The sequence below is a fragment of the Mus musculus genome, chromosome 19 (genome assembly GCF_000001635.26).
Source record: "Mus musculus strain C57BL/6J chromosome 19, GRCm38.p6 C57BL/6J".
Taxonomy (NCBI): Eukaryota; Metazoa; Chordata; class Mammalia; order Rodentia; family Muridae; genus Mus; species Mus musculus.
The window spans coordinates 46,450,866-46,467,549 of NC_000085.6; the positions used below are offsets into that span (position 1 = coordinate 46,450,866).

Here is a 16,684-nt window from a genome sequence, read left to right on the forward strand (position 1 = left end):
TACCACCGTCTCTCCTTGTCCACAGTGCTGGCGGTCCCTGGCTGATAACTGACATGCGGCGGGGAGAAACCATATTTGAGATCGATCCGCACCTGCAAGTATGTCTTGAGTGAGGAAAACCTTGCTAGCACACTCTTCCAAATACCACTGGCTTTCATCCTGACAGAGCGGAGGAGCTCTGTGTGTGAGCCAGTAGGATAAGGCATGGTCTGTCGCCTGAATTCTACAGCTCACATAGGAAAACAGAGATTTCAGCCCAGAAAAGCAAGCCTGACACATATATGTGTGCATTTAAAAAGAATGGACTTTATTATATGTAAGTTACATATCAACTTAAAGTTAGATCACCACCAACAAAGAAAGGTAATCATAAGGAATATTGCTTCTTTCCCTACTCCTCCATTTTACCACATTTTCAGGGAGCTGCCCTCCCCTGTATCAGACAGCAGCACAGGCTATGCTGACCCCACAGCCCATTGCAGGATGCTGATTGGTCTAATGATCCTGTCATTCTTCCTAACTCACTCCCCAGCCCTGCCCAGGTAGGTTGGCACTCTCTGATGTGTGGAAGAGTCGTTAGACCCTGCCAGTCTGCAGCTGACACTACTGTGACTGCTTGGGACAGTGTCAGTGTCACTTTGTGGTTTAGAATAGATGGTTGCTTGGCACACAGCTGCATTCTGGAAGCCCCGGAGCATTGCTGCATTTCTTGCACACCATGCAGGGGTAGAAGCACCAGAGCCCAGCTCCTTCTGCTCACCTCGCAGCAGAGGCAGGCCATGGACATCTCTGAACTTGACATGTTTCTGTAAGGCTCCCATGGGCCTGTAAGGCAGGCCATGGCAGCGACTAGGCACTTCAAATTGTACAGTGGCGTGTAGTTTGCAGACCTATGGGGTCTTTGCTACCAACCTGTGAGTTCTGGGGCACACAGCCTCTTCCTTTACACATGAGGCTCCTCCACTTTCTGGGTACCTTTAACCCTGAAATGGTCTCGATGATGCCAGGGGTATCTCTGCTTCGAACCTGCTTTCTGTGTGGCTTCTGCTTATGTAAGAACCATGGAGGCTTCATCCCCTAAGCCTTGTTCTGCAGCCATGCTGGGACACAGCATGGGGCTCTGTAGGCTCTTGTTTATCTCCTATACTCAGAAAAAAACTTGGTCCCCTGAATTAGTAGAGCAAGCAGACCCTTCCCCTGAGGGTCTCAGGGCAGCTGCTGGCAAGAAAACTCAGGTTCTCCCCAAGCAGCTCCAGCCCCTCTCCTCTGCTCTGCCGGAAACAGCTAGAGCTGTGTCCTGCCTGCTGCCTGCCTGCCTCATCCAGGCAGCAAAAGCAGCAGAAGAGAGAAGAACGGGTGGCTTATGGATAGGAGACCATCTGTGACCAAGGCATAGAACAATGCCCTTGTCTAGGAGCCCTGGAGAGGGACAGACTGGCACAGGGACATGGGGGCTCTGAGGAGTTTTTCACAGGAGGCTTATTTGGCCTGTATGGCTGTTTATGGACAAGGTTGCTAGCGTCTTCCAGATGACCTTTGAGCCAAAGCCCAGCACCACAGAATTAAGTTTTACCAGAAAATCCAGCGATGTTTTGAGTACAACTCTTCCTTGAGGCCATTTGGAGAAAGTTTAGACTGAAGCGTGCCAATGTCTACACAAAGGCAAGGCCTCTGGGGAAGTGTGCACCCGTCACTGCCCTTCAGACCCCGATTGCAGCCTAGGAAATGGAAACGAACCCCATCCAGAGCCCTCTGCCAAAGTTAGCTGGCATAGAGGCACAGGGAGCACTTCTGCTCTGGGGCGATGGCCCCCTCTAGCTGTTATAATGAAGAACTGCAGGTATGGGTTCCCAAGTCAGGGCGGGCTTCTACCCTAACTCCTGTAGGGGGTGAGGTGGGGTATGTATGATCATTGTTGGAGGATCAGGAAGAGGGGAAGCCTTCCACCTTTCCTTAGAGAAATAGGTCTTGTCTCCTCCATCAGCTCTGAGGGCCACAGCTGTCGGGGCTGAAAGATGCACAAAGGCCTTTGTGCTGGATGTTGGTGGGAAGGAAGTGTCCAAGGCTCATTCCTGCTGCCTCCCCTAACCCTGTTCCCAGAGGAGTCCAGGGGCTGGCAGGGGCCGTTATGCTTGTAACAGAACAAGGTCAATGAGACCCTGATCTCATAGCAGCTGTCCATGCTCAGCACCTACAAGGGCTAATACTGGAAGTGGAGTGGCTGGGCCAGGGTCAGTAACCTTGGGGCACATGAGTTCACTGAAGGCACTCTGACTCTTTGGTTCTTTTCAAGCAGGAGAGAGTTGACAAAGGCATTGAGACAGACGGTTCTAACCTGAGCGGCGTCAGTGCCAAGTGTGCCTGGGATGACCTCAGCCGGCCTCCGGAGGATGAAGAGGATAGCCGGAGCATCTGCCTCGGCACACAGCCTCGGAGGCTGTCTGGCAAAGGTTGAGACCTTCCCTTGCCTTGCTCCCTTCCTTCCAGGTTCCCCAGGACAAGTCTCTAACTAAATAGCAGCCCACTCTGATTATTTTCTGACAAATGAATTTTTCCAATGTGGGTGAACTATATATGAGCATTATTGGCCTGTTTGTAGCTATTTCCTGTGTGCATTTCAAACACACTAGTATACTCTGTGTGTACACTCTGCCCCTTGGAATCTGACCTCATGTATGTGAGTATGAACCATGGAATAGTTAACAGAAAATGTACACAGTCCACCCAAAGACACTACAGCGTATGTTCACCACCACAGAACTGACACAGACCCCAGCTCTGGCCTGAAGGCCATGCCAAGCCTGAGAACCTCTCTCCTTGAACCTTCCTGGGCTTTTAATGAGAGGGAGCGAGTGTGAAGCCCGACACTGGCCTCCTCTGCAGTCCCAGAGTCTGTGGCAAGTTAGCTCCCTCTGCCTCTGCCTTCTGGGTAAGCTCTCGGAGGAGGAGGAGGATGTGGCGTCCTGTTGGATGCTCCCATGCTGCTCTTGGCTCCAGAAGGACTTGTGGGGTTTTTTTTGTTTTGTTTAGTTTTGTTTTGCTAAGGCTGTCCCTGGCTAATGCCAAAGGAAAAGTGGCCATTTATATACATGTATGTTTAAGGCTTTCTGTCTCCTTCCTTTCTCAGTTCTTCTTTTTCATTTATCAAAGAATAAAATGCCTTTGGCCTTGAATAAAATACCTGACTTGGTTTACTTTGGAGACAGGGTCTCATGTAGCCTAGGCTGACCTCTAACTTTCTGTGAAGCTAAGGATGACCTTGAATTCCTGAGCTGCCTCCTCCTCCTCCTCCGCAACTTCAACTTCTAGTGCAAACATCTGAGCCCTTTTCTTTTCCTGTGTCAGGGGCTCACGTCCAGTTGCTTCTGACAGAGGAATGCCGTAGAGAGGCTGGCAGTCATGTCTATAGCTGCAGTCATCGCTGCTCTTTTACTTCTTGTTTACCTCGCAGACAGGCTCTCTTGCTCTCTGCAGCGTAAGCTGGCTTCTCATTTCCTGCCTCACACGCTCATGTGCTGGGATTACACACATGTACCACCATGCCCAGCATTGTTTGTTTTTTAATTATTGTAAAATGATTCACTGTACAGTACCAAGTCACACCGCAAAGTTGCTGGTCGTGCCTTCTCCACTAGTACTGCCGGCCCATCCATCTCTCCTTTTCTCCTTTCTTCCTTTATTGTGTGTAGCCCACCCAAGCTGATCTCAAGCTTGTTGAACTCGTATTTCAGCCGCCACTGCTGAGTGAGTGCTGGGCCTGCTGACGTGTGACCATGCCCTGCCTCTCACCAGTGCTGCCACCACTGTTCTAGGCTCTCTCAGGCTGGGAGCCCAGAGGGCCTTCCGGCAACTTTGTGATTTCATTGCAGACACAGAGCAGATCCGGGAGACCCTGAGGCGGGGACTGGAGATTAACAGCAAACCTGTCCTTCCACCAATCAATTCTCAGCGACAGAACGGCCTCACCCACGACAGGGCTCCGTAAGTGTCTGTGTTCTGGGGCTAGGACAAAAGGACGGTGTTTTTCTCGAGGGGCCATCCCTGAGGATTGCATGAGGGGAAGAGTGTACATGGTTCTTGTTGAATGGACCCCGAGTCTGTAGGTTTAAAGGCAGCCCTGATCCAGGCAGGGCACACGGATCTGTGGACTGTAGCAAAGGACCTCAAAGGGGACTCTGCAGACCATGAGTACAAACAGCAGTAAATATTTACATGGGCTGTGTGAACAGAAGAGAGTCCAGGTTGGGACAGAAATCTGACTGAGGGCCTGTGAGCCTTGTGGGAGCCCATTGTGCTAAGCCAGTCCCCTCCTTATCTCACTCTGGGTCAGAGTTGCCCTTCCTTCCTTCCTGGAGCCTGGGCTCTGGCTGATAGCTACAACCCCAGGGACCTCCTTGTCTGGCTAGCCCTGAGTTGCATGCCTGCTGCTGAGGCCCTTCTTCCTGCCTGCCTTTCCTGGGGCCCAGAGAGGGGAAGGCAAGTCCTTTGCAGGCCTCTGCTGCCTGTCTAAGGGTCCTGTAGTCCTTAGGAGAAACCAGCCAACCCCGGAGGTCAGACCTGTCCTCCTCCCACCTCCTCCTTTGTTAGAAGGGAAGTGGTGGGCTGGGAACTCCCTTCTTGCACAGTATAATGGCCTAGGGTGCTGGCCACTCAGAGCTGGGACCTCGCCTGCCTGGGTGGAAATTGCTCGGGCTAGGGTGGAAAAGGAGTTGGACTAATCCTACAAGACTAGGGTGATCCACCTACCCTCTACGAAGTCTGTGTGGCAACCTCAAGCCCTGGGGCCATTTGGGATGCACAGGGCCTTCCTTTGGGGGAAACAATAAACCAGTCATGGTATGTGCAATCTGACTGCATATACAGTTTGTTGAAAAATGACCATGGGTTTGGAATCAGGCTGCGGTTGCTGATTCATGATCCTGGAAAGATCAGTGATGCAGCGCACGATGGCAAACACAGTATGTGGAATAGGCAGCATGTGTGGAGAGAGAGGACCCGGACTGTGTGGCGAGGCCTGCAGCTAGCGTGGGAAGCTGCTACAGGGACTTGGGAGCAGAGGCCTGGCTGGTCAGCATTGAGGATGCGCCCTGGGAGCTGCTTAGGGTACCCACAGGGTTACTCTGGGCTTGCTTCCGGCCACTGTTGTTTGCCTGGTGTACCTGCCATCCAGAGGCAGGAAAACCTGAGCTCTCTAACAGCGTGGGGAGGCCTCCAGTGCTACCCAGCGCCTTTAGCTGCAGCCAATGACTTTCTTAAGTTGCTTGGATTTTGCTCTGGCAGTAGCAGATAGCCAAGCTGTGTCATGGGGCATCTGGAAGCTTTCCACCTGCAGCCTGGACCCTGACCCAGAGCTGTGCTCCTCCCTAGGCCCCAAGTATGAATTCTTATACCGACTTCCTTGGCACTGGTGGTAGGCCAGTAATGGGCTTGTAGCCTCCAGTAGTTCTCATGGAATGTGGAGCCAGTCACCTTCCAAATGGCCCTCCCACCTCTCAAAGAAGGCCAGGGCTTCTGACAGAGAGCTTTCGGGGAGCCCCTTGTTGGCCTTCTTTGACCTGAGACATGCCTGATATCTCATTCTCTGTCTTGTTTATGTGTCTGACTATTGTGTCCCTAGACACTGCATGGGGCACAGGCTGGACTCTCAGTTCCTGTAGACACCACAACTGGGCAGTAAGGAAGTGGTGGGCTGGGCACTTGGCAGAAGACTGTCCCCTTTGTCCCCACTCTTTGCTCTGCATTGGCTGGTATAAAGACATGAGTGAGAATAGGTCTGGAGTCATCTGCTCTCCCTGCAGCTCAAGGTCCCCAAGGAGCTGAAATCTGACATCCGGAGGGGTGACAATGTCTCCCTCTGAGGTTCTTGGTCCTGTTTGCCAACTTAACAAGCAGCTGAGCAGTGGTTTCTCCTCCTCACTCCCCGGCTAGGACCACCCCAGCGTGCTCTCAGAGCTCCCAGAGTCTCGCTCTCTGTTGTCTCCAACTCAACAACGGTCAGCTCAGTTGAGATTAGCAAGCACCATTGTAATATCTGTGCTGCCCACCCTGGGACCTGACCTCGTTTCAGACACACCATAAAGATGGTGACAGAGAAAGCCAGTCCCAAATGTGCTGGCACCGCTGTTTGCCCTTCTCCCCCTGGGAAGCTGCCGTCACAGCATGGGCCCTATTTGGTCTGCCTGGCCAGTTTTCCTTTCGTCAGGACTTTGGGCTAGGCAGTCTGATGCATAGGTCTTTGTGGGTCTGGATCTGACCTAAGGTCTCAGAGATGGATTGGTTTAGAACAGCTGATCTGGCTGAGCATCAGCCGCTGGGTCCTGGCCTACTTGGGGAATTGGCTACTTGCTAATTTCATATATCCATAGCAGCCAAAAGTTTATACCAGTATTAATTTAATTCATCCTCGAAGCCACTGTAAGAAGTAGATGCTATTATGTATTTTCCTTTTTACAGAAGAAAAAGGTGAGGCCAGGGAGCTGATAAGTAGCTTAGGGCACACTCAACAAGTGTGGTCCTCCTTGCCCTGTGCTCAGGGACCGTGAGGTGAGGACCATGCGGGCTGTGCCTCTGAGATAATAATGATCTCACCAGAGGAACTCAGGTAACTAACTGGTTGTAGCATGAATAGGGACAAGCTCTCACATGGCACCGAGGACAAGCTAGGTCCATGTTAGCAGATTGCCAGGCTTATTTCACTGTAAGAAAGACCTCTCATTAGCCCCGATGATTCTAGAAATAATGAGCTGTGTCATAACTGGCTCATTTATAGAATTACTTTTAGACACAGGCCTCATTTTCTTCTTCAGAAACAAACCCTATCTCTGGCTCATCTCCCACCTCAGGACCAGGGGATTTCTTTCTTTCCGGAGCCCTATTTCCTGCTTCCCAGAAAGGCAGCCCCTCTGGTAACCTGTTCTGCTCGATCCACTGTTGCCAGCCTTCTTCCCACTGCCTTCCTGGAAGGCAAGTCCTGGGCCCTCTTTGGGGCGTCTTCAGCATTTCACAACCCTTGCATTCCAGCCATGAAATTTGTATCTGCCTTTTCCCAAGATGATCAGTTGAGAAAAGCCTCCTTCGGCTTGCTGGCGCCTCCCTTCCCACTGCCTGCTCGGGTGAGTTTGGGAAGCAGCCCTTTGTGCCACATGAGGACAGCCTGGTCCAGAGCTGTTCCTGCCAACACTTGTTGGGATCCAGGGTGGGAGTCATGGGACATCCTGTCTGTCTGAGGTCCCTGGTCAGCCAGAGGCTGATATTAGCTTTCCTGCCTCTCCATGGGCATGGTGACAGGCGAGCCTGTGTGGTCAGGTGTGTGCAGGGGAAGGTCTGTTTCTGTAAGCTGCTCCTCTAGCATCCTGTCCCTGTCCTCACTTAGCCAGTGACTCACTGAAGAGGAGAGTTCCATAAGCAACTCTGGGTCTTACATCTTCCCAAAGAGGGGCAGGCATCATGTGTGTGTACATGTGCGTTAGAGAGAAGGCTCTTGAGGAGTCAGAAGGCCTTTCAAAAGCAAGCAAGCTTAGTATCACTGCTTAGCCAGGCCTCTTATTTGTCTAAAATAGCACCCGAAGTGTGTCAGGATGCTCCCCCCACCCCTTAATTTCCTGAAGAATGAATTCTCCTGTTGTGATATTACCTCTGTAAGATTTCCACATAACACACACACACACTCACTCGTCCCTCCCTCCCTTCCTTCTTTCTATTTATTATTTATTTATTTATTCTTACTTATTTATTTCTGTTTAAGATGGAAGTCTTACTCTGTAGCCCAGACTGGTCGGGAACTTACAGGTAGCCAATAGCACAGGCTGGCCTAAACTCAGGGCCGTGCTCCTTCCTTGGCCTTCCGAATAGTGGGGTTGCAGGTAAGAGCCACACACACAGACCTGCTCCTCTCTTTACCTCTGTGCAGGCCTCTGCCCCCGTCTTTGGATGGGGTGACTTTGCTGCCCCTCACTCCCATCTCATCCTGGCCGGCCGGCCGGGGAGTTGTTCTTTAGCTGTTTGTTTTGTTCAGCCTATGGTGTCCATGAAGTGTAATTAGAAGAAGCTCTCTGGTTTCATCCACTCTGCCAGTGGGTTTGGGTGAAGGAGGTGAGTTTCCCCCTAGGAAGGCAGCTGGTTGCTGTGGTGCCACTTTGTACGTAGGACAGATTAGGATGTGACCCCGCTGTCGGTCGGGGTTATGTGTTAGGGCAGCAGACAGCCTGGAGCCTCTCTGTCACGGTGGCTTCACTCGCAGTTCTGATACTGGCACAGTACAGTCGCTTGCTCTGGAAAGCCCAGAGAGAACCCTGCTTCAGGGCTACAGTGGAGAGGCCAGGGCCTCGTCTCCACTGCTCCTGGAACACGGGCTTTGTTTTGGCTCCTTCACTGTGAACCTAGCTGTCGTGCTAAAGGTCTGTATGGCCGTGCTCAGAGCCACGTCTGAAAGGACAAAGCTGACGTGGCTCAACATATGTTTTGACTCTGGTCTTTGCGCCACTTCTGCAAAGAGACCAAGCAGTGGCCATCGTTCAAGGTTCCTGGCTGGCGCTTTGAGTCTAGGTGCAAACACTGCATCCCCTTCACCACGTTGCACAATCGGGAATATTTTTATCATCTATCCTTGATCTTCGGTGTCACCCAACACTTCAGCAGTGAGTCATTTCTGCAGGGAAGGGAAAGGGAAGGTTCAAAGGTGACAGCTGAAGAAAGGAAATGACTCAGTGTCTCAGAGAAAGGAAAGCTTGGGGCAGAGTGGGCTCTCACCCGAGACTACAGGGGTCCTGGCCTTACCCCCAAGCCAGAGGAGCCAGGTGAGATGGAGTGGCCAGAGGATCTTCCGAAGCTCAGCACCTCTGTTACGATCTTGTTCCGCCTGCCTTTGTCCTTTCAGCTTCGTGTGGTGTGTGTGTATGTGTGTGTGTGTGTGTGTGTGTGTGTGTGTGTGTGTACGTGTGGGTGCACGTGTGTGCATGTGTGATGTTTGTGTGAAGCAACATTGCCCCTCATCAGTACTGTCAGTGAGACACGGCCCTGTGCTTCCCTCTCCCTCACACCCTTTCCCAGGCCTGACCTGAGGAGAGGCCTACAAGTGGCTCTTTCTCTGGAAAGTTCAGAGCTTCTGTCAGCAATCAGAAAGCAATGGGAATAATCTCCCAGGCAAAAAGCCAAAGCCAGAGGTGGCACTGGGGCTTTGCCAGGCCACTGTACTTCACTTCTGATTTGTCACCAAGCCCAGTGTCCTGCTTCCAGGTGTCCCCAAGGAGAAGGTCTCAAGTCATGTGGCCAGTGTAGACGTCATGAGTATCACAGGATGAGGACTGTGGCTAGCAGGAATTTCAGCTGCTTGGTTCTTCCTCCCACCCCTGTTGCCATGGATAGAGGCAGAGAGCGCTGCTTCAGTGAGTGTGGAGAAGTAAGACCTTTCCAGAGGGGAGAGAACTATAGATTAGGTTCTGCCAGTCTGCTGTGAAGGCAGGGTGACTGGAGCATGTGCCATACACCACCTAGGACTGCAAATCAGGAGGCTTGTCTTTCCACTGGAAGGTGTGCTAGGCTATGTGGAAAGTCACCTTATACAGTGAGAAGGGTAAATATAGATCGTGTTATACAGACGGTGGTAACAACAAAGAGGAGGATTAGGTCCACTTCTGAATTGTCATGGTAGTCACTCCTTGATCTTTTGGCAAAGATCAAGTATAACCATTCTACATACCTGCCCTCTGTGCTCTGAACACAGGCAGGACCCTAGGCTGGAGAGTTCTTGAGGCTGAGTAGGTATTATATATCACCTATGGGGCAGGGGATTGCTGTTTCCCCCCACTTCACGCAGTAGAGTGCCGTTGCCCCGATTCTATTAGTATAGAGTCAAGCCAGGGCATGGTAGTACAAGCCTCTAATCCCAGAACGTGAGAGCAGAGGCAGGCAGAGTGCTGCAAGTTTAAGAAAGCCTGGTCTACATAGGGAGTTTCAGGCCAACCAGGGCTACATAGACACTGTCAAACTCCATGAAATCGGCCCCTGCAGAATCAAGGCACTAGGAATAAGCACCAGTCAGTGTTTGAACCGTGGTCCTTTGCCTGAAGAGCCACATCTCTTTTCCACTGTGTACACTTGCAAATGGAGACAGAGCAGAACATGGTGACACATAGTTGGAGTCTCAGCAGGTGCGTATTGAGGCAGAACAGTCTAAAGTTCTAGACTGGATGGATAGACAGACAGACTCCCTGTTTGTTAAAATAAATAAGCAGGATGTAGTGGCACATGCTTTTAATCCCATCACTCAGGAGGCATCGGCAGAGAGATCTCTGAGTTCAGTGCTAGCCTGGTATATATGATAAGTGTGTACACACAGGTCATGGGGCTACGTAGAGAAGCCCTGTCTCAAAGAAACAATAAAGAGCCGGGAGGAGGTAGCACACTACTTTGATTCCAGCACTCAGGAGGCAGAGACAGGCAGATCTTTGATTTCTAGGTAGCCTACAGAGCAAGTTCTAAGACAGCCAAGCCTTGTCTCGAAAAAACAAAGACCTGATGATGATGATGGTGATGATGGTGGTGATGGTGATGATGGTGGTGGTGGTGGTGGTGGTGATGGTGATGATGGTGGTGGTGATGGTGGTGATGGTGATGATGGTGATCAGTAGGCAGAGGCATTTGCTCCTGAGCCTGACACCTGAGTTGGACCCCTGAGATCCACAAGGAGATGAATTGGCTCCTACAAGTTGTCCTCTGACCATCATACATGTTATGGTATGTGTGTACTTATGCATATATAATATACATACAGATAAGTACATGCGGAGGACTGTAGAAACGTCTCAGTGAAGAACCTAGGTTTGTTTCCCAGCCTCCCACAGCGGCTCACAACCCTCTGGAACTCCAGTTCTAGGGGACCTGTGCTACCTTCTGGTCTCTGCTGGCACCAGGCATGCACATGGCTCACAGACAGACCTGCAGACAAGACACCTGACCATGTAAACAAACACACAAACAAACACATGTGACAAACTATTTTTGGTGGTGTTTTTGTTGTTGTTATTGTTGTTTGTTTTGGGGAGAATGCTTGTTTGGTTAGTTGGCTTTTTCAAGACAGTTTCTTTGTGTAGCCTTAGCATCCTGGACTTTGTGCTGTAGACCAGGCTGGCCTGGAACTCATAGAGATCCGCCTGCCTCTGCCTCCCAAGTGCTGGGATTAAAAGTGTGCACCACCACCCAGCACAACAAAAGTATTTTAAAGAATTAGAAAATTGGGGGCTGGTGAGATGGCTCAGTGGGTAAGAGCACCCGACTGCTTTTCCAAAGGTCCAGAGTTCAAATCCCAGCAACCACATGGTGGCTCACAACCATCTGTAATGAGATCCGACTCCCTCTTCTGGAGTGTCTGAAGACAGCTACAGTGTACTTACATATAATAATAAATAAATCTTAAAAAAAAAGAGAGAGAGAAAATTGGGCTGGAGAGGTGCCTCAGTGGCTGCCCTTCCAGAGGACCTGGGTTCAGGTCCCAGCACCCACATGGCAGCTCACAGCTGTCTGTAAGTCCTGTTCCAAGGGATCTGACGCCCTCAGACAGACGTCAGGATGGAGTCGAAACACCAATGTACATTAAAAAAATTTTTTAAGTTAGAAAATTTAAAAAGAAAAAGATAAAAATAATTGTAAAGAGTAAAACAGAAAAGGTGAGGAAAAAGCCCAGAAAGTGAGAAGACGCTGACCAAAAGCAAGGGCTTTAGTAGGGTTTGTTTCATCTTACACTGCCCTGTCTGTGGCCGAGGGGACTCTAGGCAGGAACTCAAAGCAGGAGCCCAGTCGGAGGATCTGAGTAGAGGCCGTGGGGGAATGCTGCTCATGGGCTTTCTCTGAGGCTGCATCCTTATACAACCTGGGACCTTCAGTGTGGGAGAGACATAGCCTGCAGTGGGGCTGGACCCTCCCACATCCACATCAATCATTAATCAAGAAAAACTGTCCCACAGGCTTGCCTGCAGGCAGGTCTGCTGGGGACATTTTCTAAGCAGAGATTACAGCCTCTTCCCAGGTAACTCTAGCTTGTGTCAGATTGACAAAAACAAAACAAACCCAGCCAGCACAGTCTCCACCATGAGGAGGCAGGGGAGGCAGGAGCAAGTGTGAGCCTGATGCTAGATGTACTGCAAGAAGAAAGGCACACAGTAAGTAAGAGAGCAGAGGTCAAGGCCAGCCTGCTCTACAGACAGCCAGGGATACACAGAGAGCCTGTCTTGAGAAACGAAAGAAAGAAAGAAAGAAAGAAAGAAAGAAAGAAAGAAAGAAAGAAAGAAAGAAAGAAAGAAAGAAAAAGAAGGGAAAAGAAAAGCAAGCAAGCAAGCAATGAAGTTGGAGGTATGGCCCAGCTGGAGGAATAGTACCTGACCAGTACGCATAAGCCCTAGGCCCCATCTCCAGCGTCACAAAGATAATCATTTAAGAAAATGAGGACCTGTGAGAAAGGAGCCTGGTCTCCTCTCTCCAGTCCTCTGTTTTCTAGCTTCTGATTGGGGGTGTTCTTTAAGTACACGTCATGGTCTAGAGGTGAGAAGGAGCGATGTAGTTGGTCATATGAAGAGTTACTGTGGCCACACAAAGGTGCCAGGGAAGGAGAGCCGGGGATGAAAGAGAGCTCGGTGCCCAGCTGCCATAGTGGAAGCCATACACAGATCCTGGGTGTGCTGCCATTGGGGCTGGAGAGACAGCTGCCTGCTTAAGAGAACTGAACTGCCTGCTCTTCCTAAACCCCACCTACATGGTGCCTCTCAGCAGACTGTAACTCCAGGCCCAGGGGAATACGATGCCTCTTCTGGCCTCCACAGATATTGCACACACATGGTATAACATACATACATACATACAAACATACATACATTCAGGCAAATCCTTATCACATAAAATGTCAAAAAATTTGCTGGACCATGGTGGTGTACATCTTTAATTCCAGAACTCTGGAGGCAGAATCAGGCAGATCCGCAGATCTCTGAGTTTGACACCAGTCTACTGAGCAAGTTTCAAGACAGCCAGGGCTACACAAGAACCTAAAAACCTGTCTTTTTTTTTTTTTTTTTTTTTTTTTTTTTTTTGCTTTCTATACCACTTTATTCCAACCTGAGGAACCTTTTTTATTTAAAAAAAAAAGGAAAGAAAGAAGAAGGAAGAGGAAAAAAAAAAAAACAGAGAACCCTTTAACTTGTTAGGAAGATGATCCTATGAATTTGAGGCCAGCTTGGTCTTCATAGCAAGCTCCAAGCCAACCAGAATTACATAGTGAGACCTTGTCTCCCTACCACTTAAAGTGTGTGTGTGTGTGTGTGTGTGTGTGTGTGAGAGAGAGAGAGAGAGAGAGAGAGAGAGAGAGAGTGTGTGTGTGTGTGTGTGTGTGAGAGAGAGAGAGAGTGAGTGTGTGTGTGTGTGTGTGTGTGAGAGAGAGAGAGAGAGAGTGTGTGTGTGTGTGTGTGTGAGAGAGAGAGAGAGAGTGTGTGTGTGTGTGTGTGTGTGTGTGAGAGAGAGAGAGAGAGAGAGAGTGAGTGTGTGTGATCTATGAAATGGCTCAGCTAGTAAAACTACTTATTTCTAACCGCGACAACATAAGTTTAATCCCAGGACATGGTAGAAGGAAAGAACTTGACTTCTGCAAACTGTCCTCTGACTCCATACATGGGCACACGCAGCAAGCACACACATACAATCGATAGATAGATAGATAGATAGATAGATAGATAGATAGATAGATAGATAGATAGATAGATAGATATTCTAATTAGAACAGTATCAGCAGGACAGGGCGATGGACTAGTCAGTACAGTACTTGCTGACTGAATCTAAGGACCTGGGTTCAGATCCTCATCACACAAATAAAAAGCCAGGCAGAGTCCACATCTGGAACTACAGCACTGGGCAGCAGGAGTAGGTAGATCCCTAGAGCACACTGCCTTCTATTGTAGCCAAATCTGTGAGCTCCAGGTTCAAAAGACCCAGTCTCAAAAGTTAAAGTTCTGTCTCTGGGACCCATGTGGTGGAAGGAAGGAACCAAACTGTTGGAAGTTGTCTTCTGACCGCCACAGTATTTCATGACCCATATGCACATGTGTATATATGTATATATAAATAAACGTGTAAAACACGTTTTAAAAAGTTAGGCCAGATCTGGTGGAGCACCCCTTTAATTACAGTCCTCAAGAAGCAGAGGCAGCTTCTAATAGTGCAAGGCCAGCCTGCATATAGAGCGAGTTCCAGGACAGCCAGGACTATTCAGGGAGACCCTGACAAAAATAAATAGATAAAATTAAAGTGGAAGTGGCTGGAGAGATGGCTCTGTGACTAAGAACACATACTGCTCTTTCAGAGGGCCTGTGTTCAGTTCTCAGCAGCCATGTCAGAAGGGTCGCAACCCCTATAGCTCTAGAGGCTCCGTGCCCTTCTCTGGCCTCAGGTGTTTGCACTCATGCACATATTGTAAACAGAATAAATCTTTAAAAAAAAAAACAGGCTTCAGCCTCCTGTAATCTCAGCCCCAGGGAGGCTCTAATCAAGGGATCCAGCCAACCCCTGTAGCTGAATCAGCAAGCTCTGACTTTTGAGACCAGTCTCAAAAACAAGGTGACAAGTGACTGAGAAAGACTCCCAGCTCTGACCTCTGGCCTGCCTGTATGCACACACAAGACACATTTCTATCAGGGAATAGCCAGGTGTGGTCACACATGCCTACGATCCTGGCACTGGGAGGGCGAGAGGGTGAGGCAGGAGGACAGGTCTGGCTTTAGGGCCAGTGTAGGTTACAGAGTCAAGGCAGAGAGCAGAAGAGCTCTCCGTATTTGCTCTGGCCGTACACTGGAACTGGAAGACACAGAAGACACAGAAGACCAGCTAACCAGATGACAGTGTTGTCTCAGAAGGGAACCTGGAGTACCAGGAACTGTGCTAGTGAGCCTTGTAGGACCATTTGGCTCTAAGCTGTAGCAGAAACAGCCCGCTGGCACGTACCTGTAACCTCAGCAGCTGCAACGGGAAGCCAGGAGAGGTTAACCAAGGGAATTATGAGTTGAAGGCCATCTGGGGCTATAGTGGTAACATTCCCATCTCAAAACAAAACAGAACAAAACCAAAAGAAGGAGGAGGAAGAAGAAGGGGGAGGAGGAGGAAGGAAGGAAGGCAGGCAGACTGTTGTGTGAGCTGCCTGCCCTTGGAAAGACTTAGGACGCATGACATATTCCAGGTAAAAACACCGTTGTATCCTCAAAAGAGCCCCAGAGGAACTTGAGCTTCCCTGGTATCTAGATGAGTTGTGTGGTGGTGAGCGGAGAACTCTCTGATATGATAGCCAGACCTTTGGGAGCATCCTGTCAGCAGTGAGGGCTCAGTGTGGATCTCCTCCTAACCACCGAGCAGTGATGGCGTAGGCTGGCACGGCCTTGGAAGGAAGAGGCTGCACTAGGCAGAGCTCAGGGCGGGGAAACCCAGAGTCCTTTCAGATGACACCTGGCCTTTGATCCCCAGAGGCATCCTCAGAGCCTCGGGGGATTTGGGTGTTCAGTGAAAATGGAGTTCTTAACCGGTTCAAATATGCTAGCTGACAGAAATGAAACCAGTTGGTTCTCCTCTGTAGTCCTTAGTCCAAAATACCAGCATTCTGTGAACCACTGATCTGAGAAGTGGCTTATTAAATCTAGCCTTGCCCTGTCTATTTTTCTAGAAGCAGCTCTTAAAATTGTGAGAAGCACAGTCTTGTATTCCAGGGAGGCAGTTCTTGTAAGAGCTCAGGGAAGCCTGGAGCTAGCCTAAGCTGCATAGGGAGTTCCAGGCCAAGCTTACACACACAGTTCTAAAGTTGGAGAAGATATGGGAGATTGTGTATGTATGTAGAGTAGTGTATGTGTGAGAAAGTGTGTGTGTGTGTGTGTGTGTGCGCGCGCGCGCGCGCACGTGGAGGCTAGAAATAGACATTGGGAATCTTTGCTGTTTCCCTCACTGAACCCCATGCTTAGACTGGCCAGTAAGCTCCAGGAATCCTCCTGTCTCTGCCATCCTGCCCAGCACTAGAGTTATAGTCACATGCTGCTCATGCCAGCTTTAAAGATGCTTTTAAAAGTGTATGTATAACTCTGCATGAGTACAGGTACCCACATGAGAGCAGGAGAGCATCCAGTCCCCTGGAACTGGAGTTAGAGGCTGAGAAACCAACCTTCTGCAGGAACAATAAGTGCTTTTAACCACCGAGCCATCTCTCCAGCCCCATATGGGGCCTACCCCTTAGAAGGGTGCCTGGGGACCTGAACTCAGGTCAGCACAGCACATGACCAGCTAAGCCGTTTCCCCATCCCTGTAGTGGGAGGTGTTTAAAATGTTTCAGCATCAGAAAGAGCTGAAGTGTTACATCAGCTTTTATGTGCACATTGTGTGTGCACTTGGGGCTTGTTACTTAAGGTCTCTGGCTTTCCGTTTCCTCATCTTTAAGGTGAGGGAAATAACTCCTATTTATAGGGTTGTTATGAAAATGAAAGGAAGTGATGTATATGAAGAGCTTAGCATAGGAGGAAGCACCATTGCCCACACTCAGTATAAGGTGTCTCTGCCTCAGGGAGGTGGCTCTGGGTAAGTGTTGGCTGTGCAATGAGCCCAGGTACAAGTGGAAGGAGAGAACTGACTCCACAGAGGCCTTCTGACCTCCACATGTGCACCAAGACATCCACAC

At 49.8% G+C, this 16,684-nt stretch overlaps 1 protein-coding gene across 2 annotated transcripts in view; it reads left to right on the forward strand.

Annotated features, from left to right (window-relative positions):
* The window catches only part of Sufu (SUFU negative regulator of hedgehog signaling), a 91,909-nt gene that overhangs the window by 53,970 nt on the left and 21,255 nt on the right, over positions 1-16,684 (forward strand). Inside the window, exons 6-8 of one of the 2 annotated variants that reach the window (NM_015752.3) lie at positions 26-98; positions 2,294-2,450; positions 3,870-3,981. In NM_015752.3, coding sequence (NP_056567.2) covers positions 26-98; positions 2,294-2,450; positions 3,870-3,981 — 342 coding nt within the window. The remainder of the gene's footprint in view (positions 1-25; positions 99-2,293; positions 2,451-3,869; positions 3,982-16,684) is intronic. The other variant, NM_001025391.2, reaches the window with a different exon arrangement.